The sequence below is a fragment of the Mustelus asterias genome, chromosome 29 (genome assembly GCF_964213995.1).
Source record: "Mustelus asterias chromosome 29, sMusAst1.hap1.1, whole genome shotgun sequence".
NCBI classification, from domain to species: Eukaryota; Metazoa; Chordata; class Chondrichthyes; order Carcharhiniformes; family Triakidae; genus Mustelus; species Mustelus asterias.
In genome coordinates, this window is record NC_135829.1 from 6268331 (window position 1) to 6290993 (window position 22663).

General features: G+C 50.3%; 1 protein-coding gene across 1 annotated transcript in view; it reads right to left on the minus strand.

Moving 5' to 3' along the window:
• LOC144480490 (proline-serine-threonine phosphatase-interacting protein 1-like) overlaps positions 1–22663 on the minus strand; it is a 102704-nt gene that overhangs the window by 27104 nt on the left and 52937 nt on the right. The window contains exons 4-8 of the mRNA XM_078199982.1: positions 18494–18528; positions 15519–15625; positions 5936–5998; positions 4589–4687; positions 507–552 (exon numbers count right to left, since the gene is read on the minus strand). Of these exons, the coding sequence (XP_078056108.1) occupies positions 507–552; positions 4589–4687; positions 5936–5998; positions 15519–15625; positions 18494–18528 (350 nt within the window). The remainder of the gene's footprint in view (positions 1–506; positions 553–4588; positions 4688–5935; positions 5999–15518; positions 15626–18493; positions 18529–22663) is intronic.

Here is a 22663-nt window from a genome sequence, read left to right on the forward strand (position 1 = left end):
AATCCCCTAACACCAGGGTCAATTTCGCATGGCCAATCCACCTAATCCACACATCTTTGGAGTGTGGGAGGAAACCGGAGCACCTGGAGGAAACCCACGCAGACACGGGGAGAACGTGCAGACTCCACACAGACGGTGACCCAAGCCGGGAATCGAACCCGGGTCCCTGGCGCTGTGAGGCAGCAGTGCTAACCCACTGTGCCACCGTGCCGCCCACATTCTACACCCTCTCCTTTCCTTCTCCTCTATGTGCTCTATGAACGGTATGGTTTGTCTGTACAGCGTGCAAGAAACAATACTTGTCACTGCATCGTGAAGAGGCCTGTGGGAGGCCCAAGATTCGTCCGGTCTTGGAGATGTCAACCACAGAGCTGAAGACTGGTTTCAGTTTAATTCCATGAATTTTGAACCTTTATTCACGGCACACTTGTGGGGGAGAGGGGGGCGTCTTCACTGTACACTGGTATAGCTGGGAGCCACTACTCTCAGGAACGGGTGGTACATACCTGACTCATTCACTGTATCCCGACTTTGCTTGGCCTTGTTCTGACTCTGTGGAATAGATACAAACATCGCTTAACTGCAGCCAATGCCCCTTTTGATGAACGCACGGGATCAGCAAGAGATCCCAATTTCTCCCCCCTCACTCGTTAGAGCGAGCTGTTCGACTTCAGGAGGCAGCACAGCTCTGCCCTCTCACTTCCTGACCCATCATCCACCCCGGGATATTTCCCACCACATGGAAATCAGGAATTCTGACCAACAATTCTCCAACTTCATATCGACAGCTTGGCCAATGGAGACCGGACTGGGATTGGAACCTGTTGCTCAGTGTTGCTCATGTTAAAAAAAAAACCAAGTGGGTTTGCCAACTGGGATTAAATATATTCCTGGAGGTTCCATCACATGATTGGCCCCCATGTTCCAGCCATCGATCGGCCAATACACCCGTCCTCGAGACACACGGCTTCCTACGCCACGGGGAAAGCAACAAGACTCGCTACGCAATTGGATGATGTCTGACCGTCAGTCAAGCAGTTTTCTTTCCCCCTCCCATTTTCAATATTTTTATCTCTGGTGAAGAGAAAGCTTCTAATAAAATAGAATAAAAACAAATACTTTTAAAATGCACAAAACAGCCTTCTGGACATTGACCTAAAATCCTCCCTCGCACTCTCCCTCCCTCCACCTCTTCCACCATCTGCCTCTCCCTTGCATTCTCCCTCCCTCCCTCCGCCTCTCCCTCGCACGCACCCTCCCTCCACCTCTCCCTCGCACTCTCCCTCCCTCCGCCTCTTCCGCCATCTGCCTCTCCCTTGCATTCTCCCTCCCTCCCTCCGCCTCTCCCTCGCACGCACCCTCCCTCCGCCTCTCCCTCGCACTCACCCTCCCTCCGCCTCTCCCTCGCACTCCCTCCCTCCGCCTCTCCCTCGCATCCTCCCTCCCTCCGCCTCTCCCTCCATCCCTCCGCCTGTCCCTCGCACTCTCCCTCCCTCCGCCTCTCCCTCCCTCCACCTCTTCCTCCCGTTCCCCCTCCCTCCGCCTGTCTCCTGCACTCTCCATCCCTCCAGCTCTCCCTCCCTCCCTCAGATTCCCCATCCCTCAGCCTCTCCCTCCCTCTGCCTCTCCCCCGCACTCTCCCTCCGCCTCTCCCTCGCACCCACCCTCCCTCCGCCTCTCCCTCCCTCCGCCTCTCCCTCCCATTCTCAGGGAGACAGGAGGATGGAGAAAGAGAGGGAGAATGAGAGAGAGGGAGGGGGGGAGAGCTCCAGGCCAATGCTGGAGAGTTAACAACCTTAACACTAAGTGAAGGCCAATGAAGGAAACCATTACAACGAAAGCAGATGGGTGCGCCGCTTTGTGGTGAACCACTGTAGTATTGTCTGTTTGTGTGATATGCCTGGACACGCCCCTGCTGCCTCAATCCGGGGCTCCGCCCTTCTCTGGGTATAAAGGCGACTGCTCTCCACCCCTTTTGCCTCAGTTCGGATTAGCTATTGGTCCGGGTGAGCTCCAATTCTTCCGTAAATAAAAGCCTGTTATTTTGCAACAACGAGTTTTTGCATAATTGATGATGCATCACACTTGTTGTACCATCTTTATATCTCGATGTGGGCACTGATCAGTACACGGGGATTACAAGTTAAAAATAACACTTCCAGATGGCACAAATATAAACAGCCCATTGGGTGCTGAGCACTAGAGAAAATGCAATGCCAGTCTGTGTACAAACAGTGTTTAACATTAACAGGGGCAGCGCCCGGGGGCTTTCGTGTGGCTCTGTCTGGGGGTTTATGCAGTAACAACTCAGGTGCTGTGCACAATCTGAAAGGAGTTTAGATTTAAATCCAGCTGTGTGGCCAGTCGGAATGATCCGCCACCCTTTAATATTCAGCTAAACGCATCCTTTTTAATCCATTTATTCCCCACCCTTCATTTGACACAAGCTGCACACAAATGAGTTATTTTTGGCGATCGTGGTGTTACAGTAGACACACGACAATGGGTTAGGACAACCTAAACTTATACCGCAGACAAAAGGCAATTCCAACTGGGAGACGGGGATGGAAAAAGAGAGAATGAGAAAGTGAGAGGATAAAAGGCAGAGAGAGAGAGAATGAGAGAGAGAGGGAGAGAGAGAATGAGAGAGAGAGATAGCGGGAGAGAGAGAATGGGAGAGAGAGGGAGAGAGAGAATGCGAGAGAAAGGGAGAGACAGAATGGGAGAGAGAGGGAGAGAGAGAATGCGAGAGAGAGGGAGAGAGAGAATGCGAGAGAGAGGGAGAGAGAGAATGCGAGAGAGAGGGAGAGAGAGAATGGGAGAGAAAGGGAGAGAGAGAGAAAGGGAGAGAGAGAGAAAGGGAGAGAGAGAGAATGGGAGAGAGAGAATGGGAGAGAGAGAATGGGAGAGAGAGAATGGGAGAGAGAGAATGGGAGAGAGAGAATGGGAGAGAGAGAATGGGAGAGAGAGAATGGGAGAGAGAGAATGGGAGAGAGAGAATGGGAGAGAGAGAATGGGAGAGAGAGAATGGGAGAGAGAGAATGGGAGAGAGAGAATGGGAGAGAGAGAATGGGAGAGAGAGAATGGGAGAGAGAGAATGGGAGAGAGAGAATGGGAGAGAGAGAATGGGAGAGAGAGAATGGGAGAGAGAGAATGGGAGAGAGAGAATGGGAGAGAGAGAATGGGAGAGAGAGAATGGGAGAGAGAGGGAATGAGAGAAAGATAGCGTGAGAGAGAGAATGCATGGGCAAAGAAGTGGCAGATGGAATACAATGTGGAAAAGTGTGAGGTTATGCACTTTGGAAGGAGGAATGGAGGCATAGACTATTTTCTAAATGGGAAAATGCTTAGGAAATCGGAAACACTAAGGAACTTGGGAGTCATTGTTCTAGATTCTCTAAAGGTTAACGTGCAACTTCAGTCGGCAGTTAGGAAGGCAAATGCAATGTTAGCATTCATGTCAAGAGGGCTAGAATACAAGAGCAGGGATGTACTTCTGAGGCTGTATAAGGCTCTGGTCAGACCCCATTTGGAGTATTGTGAGCCGTTTTGGGCCCCATATCTAAGGAAGGATGTGCTGGCCTTGGAGAGGGTCCAGAGGAGGTTCACAAGAATGATCCCTGGAACGAAGAGCTTGTCGTATGTGGAATGGTTGAGGACTCTGGGTCTGCACTCATTGGAGTTTAGAAGGATGAGGGAGGATCTTACTGAAACTTACAGAATCCTGTGAGGCCTGGATAGAGTGGATGTGGAGAGGATGTTTCCACTAGTAGGAAAAACTAGAACCAGAGGGCACAACCTCAGGCTAAAGGGACGATTCTTTTGAAACAGAGATGAGGAGGAATTTCTTCTGCCAGAGAGTGGAGAATCTGGGGAACTCTTTGCCGCAGAAGGCTGTGGAGGCCAGGTCACTGAGTGTCTTTAAGACAGAGATAGATAGGTTCTTGATTAATAAGGGGATCAGGGGTTATGGGGAAAAGGCAGAAGAATAGGGATGAGAAAAATATCAGCCATGATTGAATGGCGGAGCAGACTCGATGGGCCGAGTGGCCTAATTCTGCTCCTATATCTTATGGTCTCATGCGAGAGGGAGGGGAGAGTGAGAGAATGCGAGAGAGAGAGAGAGATGAAGGGAAAATGACAGAGAGAAGGAGAATGTGAGAGAGAGAGAGAGGGAGGGTGAGCATGCGCAAGGGAGAGTGAGACACAGAGGAAGAAAGTAAGAGAGAGGGACAGACAGAAAATGCGAGGGAGACAGAGGCAGGGAGAGAGGGAGGGAGACAGACCAGAGTTGGTGAGAAAATGGTGGAAGAGCTCGGATTAAAGTGAACAGACATCGCAATTCCCCAAAGAGAATGGAATAAAGGTACTCAGGTGGACAGAGCTAAAACCCCACACAGAGCCAAGACTGGAGCAACACCAAGATATAGAATCGGCAGGCATGAGATAAACATTATCCAATAAAGAGGGTGAGAATTTAGGAGGTAAGGTTTTAGGAGAAGTAAATTCAATCGGCAAATAGGAAAAAATATAAAAGGGAAACTGGAGTGAGGAAAATGAGGGCCTCATTCTCTCGCTCGAATCCTACCTTTTCAATTTGCTTCTGATTTCCCGCAGAGTTTGCTCGTTCAGCGTTCTGTTCGGCTTCATCGGCTTCTTTACATTTCTGTTCATAGTATTTCTTGGACTGGAAAGTTAAAAAGCACACGGCATCAGGAACCGCCTTGTCAGGAGGTTGGTCGTAAGCAGCAAGGCTCCATCATCCAGTTTGACTCTAACACTGGACCAGGTGGATGCCCCTTCCCTTCCTTCCAACCCCTCATCTCCCCCACCCCACCTCCCCCTCCCCTCACCTTCCCCCCCCCCCCTCATCTCTGCCCTCTCCCCACCCCCTCACCTCCCCCCGCCCCCCCTCCCCTCCTCCCCAAAAGACTCAGCAAGTGGTGAGCTGCATAAGCCAGAGCTTTCTGTATCGTTCATTCAGTCTGGTTGAGATTCAGATATTTGATTCTGGCGTCACAGAACGAGGAAATAGGCCCGTGCTCCGGAATTCCTGGTCACACTCGACCAATCCCCCACTGAACATGTCCGTAGGCGACAGGGGATAGGACAGGATCAGGCTCAACCAGTGTCGGGGAAATTCCCTGGCACTCACTGTCAAGATTGAAGAATGTCTATCGAGACACTGTGAAAGGTGTCTACTCAAGGAACTAACTTCCCAATGGAAAAGAAACACCACAGAACAGGAGTTACTCACTTTCTTATACAAATGTACAGGACAAAAGGAGGCCATTCTGCCCATCATGCCCGAGTGAGCTAGCACAGGAACGGTGGCACAGTGGTTAGCATTGCTGCCTCACAGTGCCGCCTCACAGTGCCAGGGACCCGAGTTGGATTCCCGGTTTGGGTCATATTTTTGCCATATTCAAGCAGTTATTCCCAGATGAAAACGTAACGCAACAATTAAAAGTAATTCACTATATTTAAGGAGCGGCACGGTAGCACGGTGGTTAGCACTGCTGCCTCACAGCGCCAGGCACCCGGGTTCAATTCCCGGCTTGGGTCGCTGTCTGTGTGGAGTTTGCACATTCTCCCCGTGTCTGAGTGGGTTTCCTCCGGGTGCTCTGGTTTCCTCCCACAGTCCAAAGATGTGTGGGTTAGGTGCATCGGCCATGCTAAATTGCCCCTTAGTGTCAGGGGGACTAGTAGGGTAAATGCATGGACTTCTGAGGATAGGGCCTGGGTGGGATTGTGGTTGGTGTCACAAGTAGGCTTACCTTAACACTGCAATGAAGTTACTATGAAAATCCCCTAGTCGCCACACTCCGGTGCCTGTTTGGGTACACTGAGGGAGAATTTAGCATGGCCAATTCACCTAACCAGCACGTCTTTCAGGCTGTATTTTTTGTCAAGCATCCCACAATTCTTTGCTTACGTCAAGTGTCTTCTTGTACAAGGCCACCTTGCTCTTCTGAACGCGATCCATGGCACTTTCATACTGTTGGGAAGAAGATCGCAAGGTCAGCACGGCTTGTGAAAATCCAAAATAAGTCACCTTGCCAATACACTCCAACCAATCAGCCACCCTCCAACCGCACGAAGTCTGACAGAATCCTGGTCAATATCAACCCTTTCTCTTCCCATCATTCCTTCACTGCCTAAATAAATCACAAATTCGTCATCAAACCAGCACTACTTATTATGGAGACTGTGAGAGAGAGAGTCTAATCCTGCACACACGCACACACACATGCATGCGCACACGCATGCACGCGCACGCACACACAAAATACTGCGGATGCTGGAATCTGAAACAAAAACGGAAAAGTGCTGGAAAATCACAGCAGATCTGACAGCACCTGTGAAGAGAGTCTAACCCTAACCCTGTCATACCAACATCCAAGGAAATCTTGGAGTCAGCGCCTTTGGTATTGGAGGTGCCCCCACAGATAGTGATGGATGGGGGGGGATATATATTTTGAAATATTTTCCCAAATTTTTGACTGTCAGGTTTTTAGTTCCTGCGATTATAATTTTGACATTATCTTCCAAAGGGAATTCCTCTAATTCTGTGCAATGTTCAGATGAAAACAAGATGAAAGAAAGGATCCAAGGCTGCTCCAGAGGCAGATTAGCTGCACCCAATGTTGCCCATGCAAATCACATTCATAAGTAGGGGCACATCTGCCATGGAATGTGAGGGAAGAGTTGCCAATACAAACTTCTTTTCACTATGGTTGATTTCCCAGATTTAGTAATCTCCTTGAATCTTATCTCCAACCAAGTTCCACCACGGGGACAATTCTTCCAAGTTCACCACAGGACTCTGAACATTTGAGCACCTGACTCATGGCTACAGGGACATCAACAATCCAGTTACAGATCACAAATGTATTATACAGGTCACTAATTGCTCACTAGGACACTATAGTTTAATTACCTTTCCCATAGATAATTAGGCAGCACAAAGAAGATGCGACATTCTTTTCAGTTTGCAAGATTCTCCCAAGCCGATCCTCCCCCCCGTCCTCCCCCCCCCGAACCAGAGATCCATCTGAGCCCGCTCCCCCCTCCGGCGGACGCCAGCGGAAGGCCAGGAAGGTGCTGCAGGCTCTCGAAGGACTGCAGGTCGGAGGGATGGTGGAGGGAGACCAGCGATCGAGGTAGGTTGGGGGTCTGCTCTGCCGAGGGGGGCCTGCCTCCCAGGGGGGTCTGATCTGGTGGGGGGGGGGGTGGTCTGCGAAGGATGGTCGAGGAGGATGGACTTCGGAGGTTCCCCTGCAGAATAGAAATCTGCTTCGGAGTTTTATTCGGCAGGTCGCTTACAGCGCGGATCCGCATCGGACCAGAAGACGGTAAAGTGGGATTTGGCAGTAGAGTTGGGCGCGCGGTTCATTAAGTCGATTTAAATGCATGCAAATGCATTTAAATCGTCGGGCCGTCCGATTTGGGCGTGGATCGGATCCGCGCCCGAATCGGGTGTCGGTAAAGCCGCGATCTGCTCAGATTTGGGTGCAGATCGCGTTAAAGGCCCGACGCCCGACTTTACCGTGATTTCGCGCCCGAAAACAGGCACACATTTTTGGTAAAATCAGGCCCATCATCTCAGTGTCCACCACGGTACATATCGTCTCAGTGTCCACTATGGTACACATCATCTCAGTGTCCACTACGGTACACATCATCTCAGTGTCCACTATGGTACACATCATCTCAGTGTCTATCCAGCAAGAAGCTTCCACCAGCATTCCACCAGACTACTTTCAGAATTTTGGCAATGTTTCCCTCTCGAGTTATCAAATTTGTTTCAGTGATTTTCCAAATGGAGGCTGTTAATTTTTCCTTTCCACACGATCGTTTTTTCCAGGTGCTGACTCACTCTGGAGGCCCGATCCCCAGAGACCTGAACTAATGGCCCATCGAATCCCAGACAGAGTGTCAACAGGACATCCCACTGTGGGAGGGGGACGGACGGAGAGAGTGTGGTGAACCATCGTTGGTTACCACTGGGGGTTGTTCTTATGTTACTGTTGGGTTAGGGTGTTGTCACTGTGGGGGTTGTATAATGTTGTTGGGTTAGGGTGTTTACCTGTTGTAAATGTTATTATGGCACATCCCGGTGGGGCCCCGCCTCCGGAGGAGAGGTATAAGACCCTCTGCTCCGGCAGGACCCCTTCAGTCTGAACTGGTGTATTCGTGTTAGTTAGTTCCATTGTTAGACAATAAAAGCCTTCAATACTGAAGCCTTGTTCCACGTGCTTGATTGTCGCGCATCAATTTTATTGTCTAACAGAAAACTCTCAGCTGTACAAAAAAAAAGAGTATGGAACAGATCTTGAAACCAGATCGTCTGGCGTTGGACCCACGTGCGGTCGGTGCCGCTAACACCTTCGACCACTGGTGGAAGTGTTTCGAAGACTACCTGGCTGCCTCTGTAGCTATTACTACAGACAGCGACAAACTCCAAGTCCTCCACGCAAGGGTAAGCAACACGATTTATCTCGCGATTCGTGCGGCTACCACTTACCCGAGGGCCGTCGAGCTCTTGAAGAAACGATACACGAAACCACCCAACGAGATACACGCTCGTTACCTCCTCGCTACACGACGTCGGCAGTCGGGCGAAACCATGGAGGACTACGCCAATGAGCTCCTGCAGCTTGCCAGGGGTTGCGATTGTAAAGACGTATCAGCCGAACAATACATGTACGACCTCGCCCGAGACGCGTTCGTAGCAGGGGTAGGGTCCTCGTACATCCGGCTTAAATTACTGGAAAAGGGGAACCTCGACTTGACCCAAGCGATGGAGATGGCTGAGATGCTGGAAGCGGCGTCGAAAAGCTTGGCTCTGTACCCCGAAGACCACGTGGAGTCAACGTGGCAAGAGCAAGCTCAACTCCATCCTCGCCCCGCAAACTCGCGCTCCCAGATCGATCCGACGACGGCGGCAGCTCCAGGCGGCCAGCGATGCTATTTTTGCGGTGGGGCCAAGCATCCACGGCAACAGTGTCCGGCAAGAACGGCAATCTGCAGCCAGTGCGGTAAAAAAGGCCACTACGGTAAAGTTTGCAGGTCGAAGTCCAAAAACGGCAGTGCAGCTTGTAACCCTCCAGAACGGAGACAATCTCCTTCGGCGTCGCAGTACCCACGAGGTCCGACCACGTGCGAATCCAAGACGGCGCCATCGTGGCTGACGGAGGAGGAGGAAGACCACCAGGAGTCGCTGCGTTTGGCGCCCTCACCCACGTGCGATTCATGGGGGCGGCCATCATGGTCCACGATGACTAGGAGCGACCAGCAGGGGTCCTCAGCATCAACATCGGCGGCATGCAGTGACGCCCAGGGGCCAACGGTGGCGTCGATCTCCCTGGACCAGACTAAGCACCACAGGCTTGAGAATTCAATGATGGATATCAAGGTAAATGGTCGAACTGTGAATTGTCTGTTTGACAGTGGGAGCACCGAGAGTTTCATACACCCTGACACTGCTAAAAGGTATGGACTCCGGGTTCTCCCTGCCAAGCAGACAATTTCCATGGCATCACGGTCCCGGTCTGTACCGATCCAAGGACGATGTATGGTAACTCTAGAGGTACAGGGCACAATTTACGAGCAATACAGGCTCCTTGTGTTACCTCACCTTTGTGCGCCAATTCTCCTCGGACTAAATTTTATGGTCCACATGAAGAGTGTGATCCTACAGTACGGTGGGCCACTCCCTTCACTGGCAGTAGGGAATCAGCCGCAGCCTCCAAATTGCCCAAAGCGCCCCGCATGCAATCTTTCCACTCTGAAAATCACTACACCATCCCTATTTAAGAATCTGGTACCAGGCTGCAAGCCCATCGCTACTAAAAGTAGGCGTTACAGCGCTGAAGACCGGATCTTTATTAGATCGGAGGTTCAGCGGCTCCTCAAGGAAGGGATCATACAGGCCAGTGCTAGTCTGTGGAGAGCGCAGGTCATGGTAGTCAAAAGCGGGAACAAACCTCGGATGGTCATCGACTACAGTCAGACCATTAACCGTTATACGCAGCTGGATGCGTATCCTCTCCCGCGCATTCTGATATGGTCAATCAGATTGCGCAGTACCGAGTGTTCTCTACCATAGACCTTAAGTCCGCCTACCATCAACTCCCCATCCGCCCAGAGGACCGACAATATACGGCTTTTGAGGCGGATGGTCGTCTATACCATTTCCTCAGGGTTCCATTTGGTGTCACCAATGGGGTCTCGGTCTTCCAGCGTGCTATGGACCAAATGGTGGACCAGAACGGGTTGCGGGCTACCTTCCCGTACCTGGATAACGTCACCATCTGCGGCCATGACCAGCAGGACCATGACACGAATCTCCAACACTTTCTGCGCACCGCATCTCGCCTGAATCTGACCTATAACAGGGAGAAGTGCGTATTCCGTACGCGCAGGTTAGCCATCCTTGGATACGTGGTGGAAAACGGGGTCATTGGCCCTGATCCAGACCGTATGCGCCCCCTTACTGAACTTCCCTTGCCCGCTAGCACGAAAGCACTGAGGAGATGCCTCGGGTTCTTTTCGTACTATGCGCAGTGGGTCCCCAACTACGCGGACAAAGCTCGTCCGCTCATCAAGTCCACGACCTTCCCACTTACGCCGGAGGCCCAATTGGCCTTCAAGGCTTTGAAAAGCGACATTTCGAAAGCCACGATGCACGCGGTGGATGAATCCATCCCTTTCCAGGTGGAGAGTGATGCATCTGATTTCGCCCTAGCCGCCACACTAAACCAGGCAGGCAGGCCCGTCGCGTTCTTTTCCCGCACCCTTCAAGGTCCCGAAATTCGGCACTCAGCGGTGGAGAAGGAGGCTCAGGCCATTGTGGAGGCAGTCAGACACTGGCGCCATTACCTGGCGGGGAAGCGGTTCACTCTGATCACGGATCAACGATCCGTGGCGTTTATGTTCAGCAACACGCAGAGGGGCAAGATCAAGAACGATAAGATCTTGCGGTGGAGAATTGAGCTCTCCACCTATAATTACGATATTATGTATCGTCCAGGGAAGCTCAATGAGCCCTCGGATGCCCTCTCGCGCGGAACATGCGCCATCATGCAGGAGGACCGCTTGAAGGCCCTCCACAATGACCTGTGTCATCCTGGAGTCACCCGACTCTACCATTTCGTCAAAGCCCGCAACCTGCCCTACTCGGTGGAGGATGTCAGGTCAGTGACGAGAAGCTGTCGGATTTGCGCAGAATGCAAACCACACTTTTATCGACCAGACCGGGCACAATTGGTCAAGGCCACTCGCCCTTTTGAGAGGCTGAGTGTGGATTTTAAGGGCCCCCTTCCCTCAACGGACCGGAACGTCTATTTCCTCAACATAATAGACGAGTACTCCCGGTTCCCGTTTGTTGTCCCCTGTGCGGACACGTCGACTGCCACCGTCATCAAGGCATTCAGTGAGCTTTTTACCCTGTTCGGGTACCCCTGCTACATTCATAGCGACAGGGGCTCGTCGTTCATGAGCAACGACTTGAGGCAATTCCTGCTCTCATTCGGGATTGCCTCTAGTAGAACCACGAGCTACAACCCTAGGGGTAACGGACAGGTGGAAAGGGAGAATGCTACAGTCTGGAAGGCTGTCCTACTGGCACTGAAATCCAGGGGCCTTCCAGTCTCCCATTGGCAGGAGGTCCTTCCAAATGCGCTCCATTCTATCCGCTCCCTCCTGTGTACGGCAACCAATGCTACTCCCCACGAGAGGATGTTCTCATTCCCTCGGAAGTCGTCCTCGGGGATCTCATTACCAGCCTGGTTGACGTACCCAGGACCCGTCCTTCTGCGGCGACATGTGAGGGCTCGCAGGTCCGACCCCTTGGTCGAACCGGTCCAACTCCTCCACGCCAACCCTCAGTATGCCTATGTGGCATATCCTGACGGGCGAGAGGACACTGTCTCCATTTGAGACCTGGCGCCCGCAGGGGACGTAGCAACTCCTGTCGCTCCCATACCCCCTGTCACGAATCCCCTACTACTCATTTCTTCCCCAGACGTGGCGCGGTCAGCACCGGGACCAGTGCATAACAGTTCTACTCCCATGTACAGCTTGCCTGAGACTCGGAGATCGGCGCCACCACCGAAGGTTCCAGGATCCCCTGCACCATCGCCTCACCAGGGCCAACCGGCCCGGGAGTCCTTGAGGGGACAGCCGGACGTTGTTTTGGAGAGAACGCCACCGCAAGCACCTGCTCCGGTTTCGCAACCGGTGTTGAGGAGATCACAGCGACGGTGCGGTCCTCCAGACCGTCTGGACTTGTGAATTTTGTACATATGACCTGTTTTTTTTTGCACCCCGCCGGCCTTTGTTTTTAAAGGAGGGGTGAATGTGGTGAACCATCGTTGGTTACCACTGGGGGTTGTTCTTATGTTACTGTTGGGTTAGGGTGTTGTCACTGTGAGGGTTGTACAATGTTGTTGGGTTAGGGTGTTTACCTGTTGTAAATGTTATTATGGCACATCCCGGTGGGGCCCCGCCTCCGGAGGAGAGGTAAGACCCTCTGCTCCGGCAGGACCCCTTCAGTCTGAACTGGTGTATTCGTGTTAGTTAGTTCCATTGTTAGACAATAAAAGCCTTCAATACTGAAGCCTTGTTCCACGTGCTTGATTGTCGCGCATCAGAGAGGGAGGGGCGGAGAAGGGGACGGGCGGAGAGGGGGAGACGCAGAGAGGGAGAGGGGGAGACGCAGAGAGGGAGAGGGGGAGACGCAGAGAGGGACGCAGGGAGGGGGAGACGCAGAGAGGGACGCAGAGAGGGGGAGACGCAGAGAGGGACGCAGAGAGGGACGCAGAGAGGGACGCAGAGAGGGACGCAGAGAGGGACGCAGAGAGGGACGCAGAGAGGGATGCAGAGAGGGGGGGAGATGCAGAGAGGGACGCAGAGAGGGACGCAGAGAGGGGGAGGAGGGGGAGGAGGGGGAGGAGGGGGAGGAGGGGGAGGAGGGGGAGGAGGGGGAGGAGGGGGAGGAGGGGGAGGAGGGGGGAGACGGGGCTCTTGATCTCTAGTCATGTGTCTACACGTGTGTGTGTGCTTGCATCTATGCGTGTAGGTGTCTGCATCTGTGTGTGCGCGCACGTATGTGTCTCTGCATCTGTGTGCGTGTTTGTATGTGGGTGCCTATGCATGTATATGCGTGTACATGTATGTGTATATGTCTGCGCGTGTCTGCATCTGTGTGCATTGAATCACAGAATCCTACAGTGCAGAAGGAGGCCATTCGGCCCATCGGTCTGCACTGATCACAATCCCACCCAGGCCCTATCCCCATAACCCCATGCATTTACCCTAGCTAGTCCCCCTGACACTAAGGGGCAATTTAGCACGGCCAATCCACCTAACCCGCACATCTTTGGACCGTGGGAGAAACTGGAGCACCCGGAGGGAACCCACGCAGACACGGGGAGAACATGCAGATTCCAAACAGATAGTGACCCAAGCCGGGAATGGAATCTGGGTCCCTGATGCTGTGAGGCAGCAGTGCTAACCACTGTGCCATTGTGCATGTGCGTGCGCCTGCTTGAGTCAGCGTCTGTGTGTGTGTGTGTGTGTGCGTGCGCACATGTGTGCATGCGTGTCTGCATCCATGTGTGCGTCTGCCCAAGAAGAACAGACCAAGTTCAACTCTGCTACTCTCCTGAACGGGCCTCCCCTCCACTGCCTGGGACTGCTGGGTAATCGCAGCTGGAGCTTTTGGAGGATTGGTGGGGGGGTTGGGTGTTGAGGGGGAGGGGGTTGCGTAGCTTTAAAGGTCAATGAAAATATGTAAAAAGGTGACAATAGACAGAATTATCTCAGCGGAAAACATGAAGTTAGCTTGCTTCACTCCCAAAATTGAATCCAAACAGACATGGGTTCAGTTCTCAAAAGTTTAAGTTATTATATAAAACGTTACTGGTTTTCCAAGTGTTACTTTCCAGCAAGAACAGTCACACACGGTTTCGTTCAGTTTCTTCCCTCTACTTCACTGGACAGTCCCCAATGTTGCTTTGAGAAAGTGTGAGGAAACAAAGCAAGGGAACACTCAATAAACGGAAGGATACTGAGAGGGGCTGGGGAAGTCAAGCCTGAAGGGGACAGGGCAGGTGGACAAGAAAGAAAATGGAATGCTTTCCTTTATTGGGTGAGGGTTTTGAATACAGAGGCAGGGATGCGATGCTGGAACTGTATAAAACACCGGTGAGGCCACAGCTCTGGAGGTTTGTGTGCCACATTACAGGAAGGCCATAATCGCCCCTGGAGAGAGTGCAGAGGGAGACTTACAAGAATGTTGCCAGGGTTTGGAAATTGCAGCAATGAGGAAAGGTTGGGTCGGCTAGGATTGTTTTCCTTCGGACAGAGGAGGCCGAGGGGGTGACCTAATGGTACAACATTATGAGTGGCCCAGACAGGGTAGACAGGAAAGACTTGTTTCCCCCATAGCTGAGGGGTCATTTACCAAGGAGCATAGATTTACGGTGATTGGTAAAAGGATTTGAGGGGACATGAGGAAACATTGTTTCACTCAGAGGATGGTGGGTGTTCACTGCTTAAATTAATGATTGAGGCTAAAATGCTTAACTTGTTGAAAAGGGATCTGGATCTGGAGCGCCAGGATACAGACCAGGTGCTGGAGAGTGGGATCAAAATGAATGGCTAGTTTCCTTTTTGGCCGGCAGAAACACGATGGGCTGAATGGCCTCTTTCTGCTGGACCATAATCTTCTATGGAAAGGGCAGCGCAGATTTAAATATTTAACATCCACTGGAGTTAAGTGGGCTTTTAAAAAAATTCGAACAAATTTAAGATGTCCACTATCAAGATTAGACAACCCCAAGCCTATACAAGCACCGTGTAATTCGCACTGTTATTAAAGGAAAAATGTAGTTACGTAGACCAATGATATCATGCTCTCATCATGGCAACATTATAGTTAAGAAAGCCCACCAACGTCTCTACTTTCTCAGAAGACGAAGGAAATTTGCCATGTCAGCTACGACTCTCACCAACTTTTACAGATGCACCATAGAAAGCATTCTTTCTGGTTGTTTCACAGCTTGGTATGGCTCCTGCTCTGCTCAAGACCACAAGATGTGAATGCAGCCCAATCCCTCACGCAAACCAGCCTCCCATCCATTGACTCTGTCTACACTTCCCGCTGCCTCGGGAAAAGCAGCCAGCATAATCAAGGGCCCCCACGCACCCCGGACATTCTCTCTTCCACCTTCTTCCGTCGGGAAAAAGATACAAGAAGTCTGAGGTCACGTACCAACCGACTCAAGAACAGCTTCTTCCCTGCTGCCGTCAGACTTTTGAATGGACCTACCTCGCATTAAGTTGACCTTTCTCTACACCCTAGCTATGACTGTAACACTACATTCTGCACCCTCTTCTTTCCTTCTCTCTGAACGGTATGCTTTGTCTGTATAGCGCGCAAGAAACAACACTTTTCACTGTATACTAATACATGTAACAATAATAAATCAAATCAAAATCATCATTTTTACCTTTTTCCGTGTCTCCTTCTGTCTCTCCCTGAACTCTTCCAGGCGTTTTACCTCGTCTTTCAATGTCACAGCCAGCTGGATGTGCAGATTTCCAATGTTTTCCAGTTCTGAAACAGTCAAGCGTGTTTTTAATCTAACCTATTCTGTCCATGGATTTTTCTGCCTAGGTAACTCATCTCATCAGGTACTATAAAAATATACCCTCAAGGTTAGTAGTTTCCTATGCGTAGACTGCGCGTCTGTTGTGTGTGGTCATTTAGTGTCAAATTGAGCGACGCGGAACATAAAGCACCTCGGTCTGACCACTCGCGTGTTCCAAGTTTAGCAGTGGCTGTTTGACAACTAGTTTCACTGACCCTCTCACTTAACCCCACAATGCGACAGAGGATAGGGCTCGTGAAAAGCAACTCGCAGCAAGTTGCATTCTTGTTGTCACAGTTGAAGAGCTGCCCACACGGTTCGGTTCATTCTTACACTCGCCGCAAATGCTTAAGCATTGTCATTCCCTGATGGGGCGTAGTATAGCATTCTTAGAATGAGGCCTTTCATTTTGGTTTACTATAATAAGTAGACCAGGTTAGCATGGTGGTTAGCACTGCTGCCTCACAGCGCCAGGGACCCAGGTTCGATTCCCGGCTTGTCTGTGTAGAGTTTGCACATTCTCCCCGTGTTTGTGTGGGTTTCCTCCGGGTGCTGCGGTTTCCTCCCACGGTCCAAAGATGTGCGGGTTAGGTGGATTGGCCATGCTAAATTTCCCCTTAGGGTCAGGGGGACTAACTAGGGTAAATGCATGGGGTTATGGGGATAGGGCCTGGGTGGGATTGTGGTCGGTGTAGACTCGATGGGCTGAATGGCCTCCTTCTGCACTGTAGGATTCTATGATTCCAGGTTAAGGTAATTATAAAGTGCCATAATATATATATATATAGTGAGGATTCACAATGTGCCTGGAACAAAATATGCAAAGGTATTATAAACTGTACGACCACAAATTAACCAAGTATTATAAGTTTAAATTGTATTTTCTATGTATTGTGCGCCTTGGCCAACTTTGTTCTGAATGCAGCATGATGGGAAACACAGTGATAGACAGATCGAATTCTTTTAACACAATGGAGCATGGAAAGGCAGCTTCTCTTCTCTGTTTTTGGATACACGAAAACAAGTTTAAATCATAGGCCTGCTATTTAAGGGAGTAAATTTGTTCATGGGGAGTGAGGCTGGAGCGGTCTCTCAAGCTAATCAAGGAGGGCCAGGTTCCAGCAAAAGAGTGACTCCTTTCACCAATTAAAAATCACAGATGTTAACTATGGCCTTGGACACTGGTAATGACGTGGGTTAGGTTTCCTCTGTAAAAGGGGAAGGAACCTACATGGGCAATAAGCTAATAAGCTCCTATTCCTGTTGACAGGTTATTGGCTAAGGTAATAATGTGTAATATTGTGATTGAGCCCTGCAGTCTGATTGACAAGACTGGGTGGGATATTGAAATGTTCAGAATAATATAATATTAGCTCAGAGAGGACAGTCAACCCTCATTGACTGTGTCTCTCTTCTGAATCATGCATTAACAAATAAATTCCTTTTCATTCTTTAGGAATTAATGGGTGCTTTTCAAATTGGCAGGCAGTAACTAGTGGGTGCCACAGGGATCGGTGCTGGGACCCCAGCTATTCACAATATATATTAATGATTTGAATGAGGGAACAAAATGTAACATCTCAAAGTTTGCAGATGATACCAAGTTGGGTGGGAGGGTGAACTGTGACGAGGATGCAGAGATCCTTCAGCATGATCTGAACAGGTTGGGTGAGTGGGCAAGTCAATGGCAGATGCACATTTGGATAAATGTGAGGTTATTCACTTTGGAAGCAAAAACAAGAAGACAGATTACTACCTGAATGGCTGTAAATTGGGAGAGGGGAGTGTGCAGCGGGACCTGGGTGTCCTTGTGCACCAGTCGCTGAAGGTAAGCATGCAGATGCAGCAGGCGGTAAAGAAGGCAAATGGTATGTTGGTCTTCATTGCCAGAGGTTTCGAGTACAGGAGCAGGGATGTGTTGTTACAATTACACAGGGCCTTGGTGAGGCCACACCTAGAGTATTGTGTGCGGTTTAGGTCTCCTTTTCTGAGGAAGGATGTTCTTGCTCTCGAGGGAGTGCAGCGAAGGTTTACCAGGCTGATTCCGAAGATGGCAAGACTGAGGTACGAGGAGAGATTGACCAGGTTAGGATTGTTTTCGCTGGAGTTCAGACGAATGAGGGGGGAATCTTATCCAGATTTATAAAATTCTAACAGGACCAGACAGGGTAGATGCAGGAAGGATGTTCCCGATGGTGGGGGAATCCAGAACCAGGGGTCACAGTCTGAGGATTCGGGGTGGACCATTTAGGACGGAGGTGAGGAGACATTTCTTCACCCAATGAATGGTGAGCCTGTGGAATTCATTACCACAGGAAGTAGTTGATGCCAAAACATTGAATGTATTCAAGAGGCGGCTGGATATAGCACTTGGGGGCGAATGGGATCAAAGGTTATGGGGAGAAAGCAGGATTAGGCTATTGAGTTGGATGATCAGCCATGATCGTGATGAATGGCGGAGCAGGCTCGAAGGGTCGAATGGCCTCCTCCTGCTCCTATCTTCTATGTTTCTATATTTCAGACAAGTCGATTATGTTTCATCTGTGTTGTTCTGGATGTTAAAGTTTGCATTTCATCCATTATTTGAGTTAGCCAGTGGTGTGGGCTACACACATTCAGCAAAAGTTTAAACAGGCTGCTTCACATTTGCAATCAGGGCAACTATCCCTGCAGCCCTGTAATTGGCCGTGAGAAGCTGTGAAAAGTAAAGTTAATCATGTTTGGGTTTCTATATGTGGTTTACAATGTGGAGAAATGTCTACCCCCAGGGGAATCCCATCAAGGTAAAATGTCTATGACATAAATATACAATATATCAAGTATCTGCTACTTACGTTGCTTTAGACTGTCAAAGGCTATCCGTAGAGTACTGGGGAAAGAAACCAGAGGAGATATCATCAATAAAGGCCCACTCCTTAAGCCTACCTCTTTTGGTCACCTGCCCTAATATCTCCTTATGTGGCTCCGATAAGTTTCCTGTGAAACGCTCTGGTGTTTTACCCAGTTGAAGGCTTTGCAGAAACACAAATTCATTTCATTTAGCAAGTTTTTCAGTGAAATTTCATCATCAAATCCCCTCAACTGTCCAAAGATGTGCAGGTTGGGTGGATTGGCCATGCTAAATTGTCCCTTAGTGTCCAAAGATGTGCAGGTTAGGTGGATTGGCCGTGCTAAATTGCCCCTTAGTGTCCAAAGATGTGTAGGTTAGGTGGATTGGCCATGCTAAATTGTCCCTTAGTGTCAAATGGTGTGCAGGCTAGGTGGATTGGCCATGCCAAATTGTCCCTTAGTGTCCAAAGATGTGCAGGCTAGGTGGATTGGCCATGCTAAATTGTCCCTTAGTGTCCAAAGATGTCCAGGCTAGGTGGATTGGCCATGCTAAATTGCCCCTTAGTGTCCAAAGATGTGCAGGCTAGGTGGATTGGCCATGTTAAATTGTCCCTTAGTGTCCAAAGATGTGTAGGTTAGGTGGATTGGCCATGCTAAATTGTTCCTTAGTGTCAAATGGTGTGCAGGCTAGGTGGATTGGCCATGCTAAATTGTCCCTTAGTGTCCAAAGACGTGCAGGTTAGGTGGATTGGCCATGCTAAATTGTCCCTTAGTGTCCAAAGACGTGCAGGTTAGGTGGATTGGCCATGCTAAATTGTCCCTTAGTGTCCAAAGATGTGTAGGTTAGGTGGATTGGCCATGCTAAATTGTCCCTTAGTGTCCAAAGATGTGCAGGTTAGGTGGATTGGCCATGCTAAATTGTCCCTTAGTGTCCAAAGATGTGCTGGTTAGGTGGATTGGCCATGCTAAATTGTCACTTAGTGTCCAAAGATGTGCAGGTTAGGTGGAGTGGCCATGCTAAATTGTCCCTTAGTGTCAAATAATATGTAGGTTAGAAGGATTAGTGGGGTAAATACATGGAGTTGTGGGTATGGGGCTCTAGATTTGAGGTCCACTTCCGGACCTGATGGCCATGTAAGATGTGTGCATAACGAGGCCAAGTTGGTTGTTTACCTAGTGGCAGGCGGTGAGAGTGGGAGAGTTTCCTGGGGTTGGCCATGCATGATGTGGAGTGCCGTCCCTCAAGCTACAGCCTCTAGAAACAGCCTAGTTACCTGTTTCAAGGAGATCACAGAATCCCCACAGTGCAGAACCATTCGACCCATCGAGCCTACACCAACCACAATCCCACCCAGACCCCGTCCCCATAACCCCCACCTATTTACGCGGCTAATCCCCCAGACACTAAGTGGCAATTTAGCACGGCCAATCCACCTAACCTGCAGATCTTTGGAATGTGGGAGGAAACCCACGCGGGAAAAATGTGCAGACTCCACACAGACAGTGATCCCAAGCTGGGGATCGAACCCGGGTTCCCTGGCGCTGTGGGGCAGCAGTGCTAACCACTGTGCAACAGTGAAAACAGACACAAGCACATACTTTGCATACCTCACACTCACCTCACAAACCCGTGACCTCTACCACCTAGAAGGGCAGCAGACACACGGAAACAACACCACTCTCAGTTTCCCCTCTCGATCACACACCACCCTGACTTGGAAATATAAAATCAGCCGTTCCTTCACTGTCGCTGGGTCCAACTCCTGGAACTCGCTCTCTCTAACAGCACGGTGGGTGTACCTACACCACAGGGACTGCAGCGGTTCAAGGCAGCGGCTCACCCACCACCTTCCTGAGGGGCAGTTAGTGATGGGCAATACATGTTGACCTAGCCAGTGAAGCCCACATCAAAAAAAAAGTCACCAAGTGAAAGGGGAGAGCAGAATACTCTGCAACCACAGCAGGGTATTGCGCAGTCAGGTACCAGAATTATTCAGGACTTTTGAGTTCTGGGTTAAGAAAATAAGAAGGATGAATGATGTTTGGGTTATTTTGTTGAGGTCAGCTCTCACTAGGAGAGTTAATGACATGCTGGAGCCAGGAGACAGAGAGCTGGTTTCAATTTCACAGTTTTAAAATTAAAAGTTGTGTCATTGGAAGATAGTCAACACAAAACCAACTCCTGCAAAAAGCTTCCTGATTTCTGACTCCTGATCTCATAGGCATGTCTGTACCAGCTGTCTCCAACGCTGTACAGCAAGAAGTCCCACAACGCCAGGTTAAAGTCCAACAGGTTTATTTGGAATCACGAGCCTTCGGAGCGCTGCTCCTTCATCAGTGAGTGGAGGATGGGCTCACAAGTAACTCACCGTGCGGAGCCTGCACGTTCTCCCCGTGTCTGCGTGGGTTTCCTCCCACAGCCCGAAAGACGTGCTGGTTAGGGTGCATTGGCCGTGCTAAATTCTCCCTCTGTGTACCCGAACAGGAGTGTGGCGACTAGGGGGTTTTCACAGTAGCTTCTTTGCAGTGTTAATATAAGCCTTACTTGTGATTCCAAATAAACCTGTTGGACTTCAACCTGGTAGTTGTGAGACTTCTTACTGTGCCCAACCCAGTCCAACGCCAGCATCACAACTCCAATGCAGTATCCTCGAGCTCCCTGTCGGAAGGTCTCCTCCAAATACCAACTTTCTCCCAAGAATTCTTCAAAATATTCGTACCCCAAATTCCAAAGCTGAGCACCAACAGTCCACAATAAACAGGGGTATCATATTGCAAAAAAAAACCCTTTTATTTACCATGAATGCAAAATGCATTTGTGAGTTAACAATCACAGAAATCTAATCAGAGAGAGAGAGATGGGCGGATGTTGGACATCCTCAGGGACTGACTGGGTTCTCTGGGGAGCCTTATTTTGGAAACTTGTCTTTCGAGTGTGTCACAGGGTGTCAGTCGGTGATTACGCTGGGTATCAAATAGGATTGAAATGCTACAATGCCAATACATTTCAAAGATGGCAAACTGAACCCGTCAAGTAAGAAAAGCGAGAGTGGGAAAGGCAGAGATGGAAAGTGCCGTGACGCTTTAGCAGGTATGTGGGGGGGAGCAGAAGGAGATTTTGGATGACAAATTAAGGTCATTCCACCATTCAGTAAGTTCACGACTGCTCTGAAGGTGGCAAACTCCACTTTCCTGAGTGTATCCCCACCCCACTGTTGCCCATCTCCCCCCGCACCCCAACCCTCGATTTCCTTGCAATCAATCCATCCCATCCTCCCACCCTCTCCATCCATCCACCCATATCCACCCTCTCCATCCACATCCATATCATCCTGACATATCCATATCAGCTTGAATATATTCAATGACCCAGTCTCCAATCCTCACTAAAGAAGAGGATTCTGAAGACTAATGAATCCCCAAAGAAGAAATTCCTTCTCAACTCTGTCTTAACTGGGAGACCTCCTTATTTTGAAACTGTGTCCCCTAGATCGAGATTCCCCCACGAGGGGAAACAGTCTCTCAGTATCTACCCTCAAACCCTTCAAAATCTTGGGGGCGATCTTACTGGCGCATCAGGCCAGTCGATCGGCGTGGTGAGCCAGTAAGATCGGGCTGGAGGAGAACAATCGGGTTCGCAGCTAGTTTCATGCCTCTCGCGATGTTACCAGCCCCGTTCTGCCGGCAAAGTCAGCCTCGCCTTGTTCTTGTTAATCGCAATTGTCTGGGCTCACTTGACCTTGCCTGCTCGTCGGTGGAGGTCCTCACCGGCAAGGATTGCGTATGGTTCCCACCAACAGGAACCTGACATGAAAGCCTCACTGGTGGGACCGGAGGCCTTTGAGGCCCCCCGGATAGTCAGGTGTGGTCAGTGCCAGCCTGGCACCCTGTCACTGCCCATCGGGCACCAGACAGTGCCAAGGGGCAGGGCCTGAAGGGGTTATCTGCATCAGGGGTGGGGTGGGGATTGGCTGGGGCAGACAGTGCATTGGGAGATCAGGGCACCTGTGCAATGGTGCCCCTAGAGCTCAGCAGCCGGCTTCCTGGCATGAATAAACTCAGTCCACTCCCACTACTGGCGAGAATCACATTTTGCTTCTTTTTTTTCTAAGTGCCATAAGATTGCGTCTGGGAGCTCGCCCGAAAAATGGGTGCGATTCTCTCCTGCTTTCATG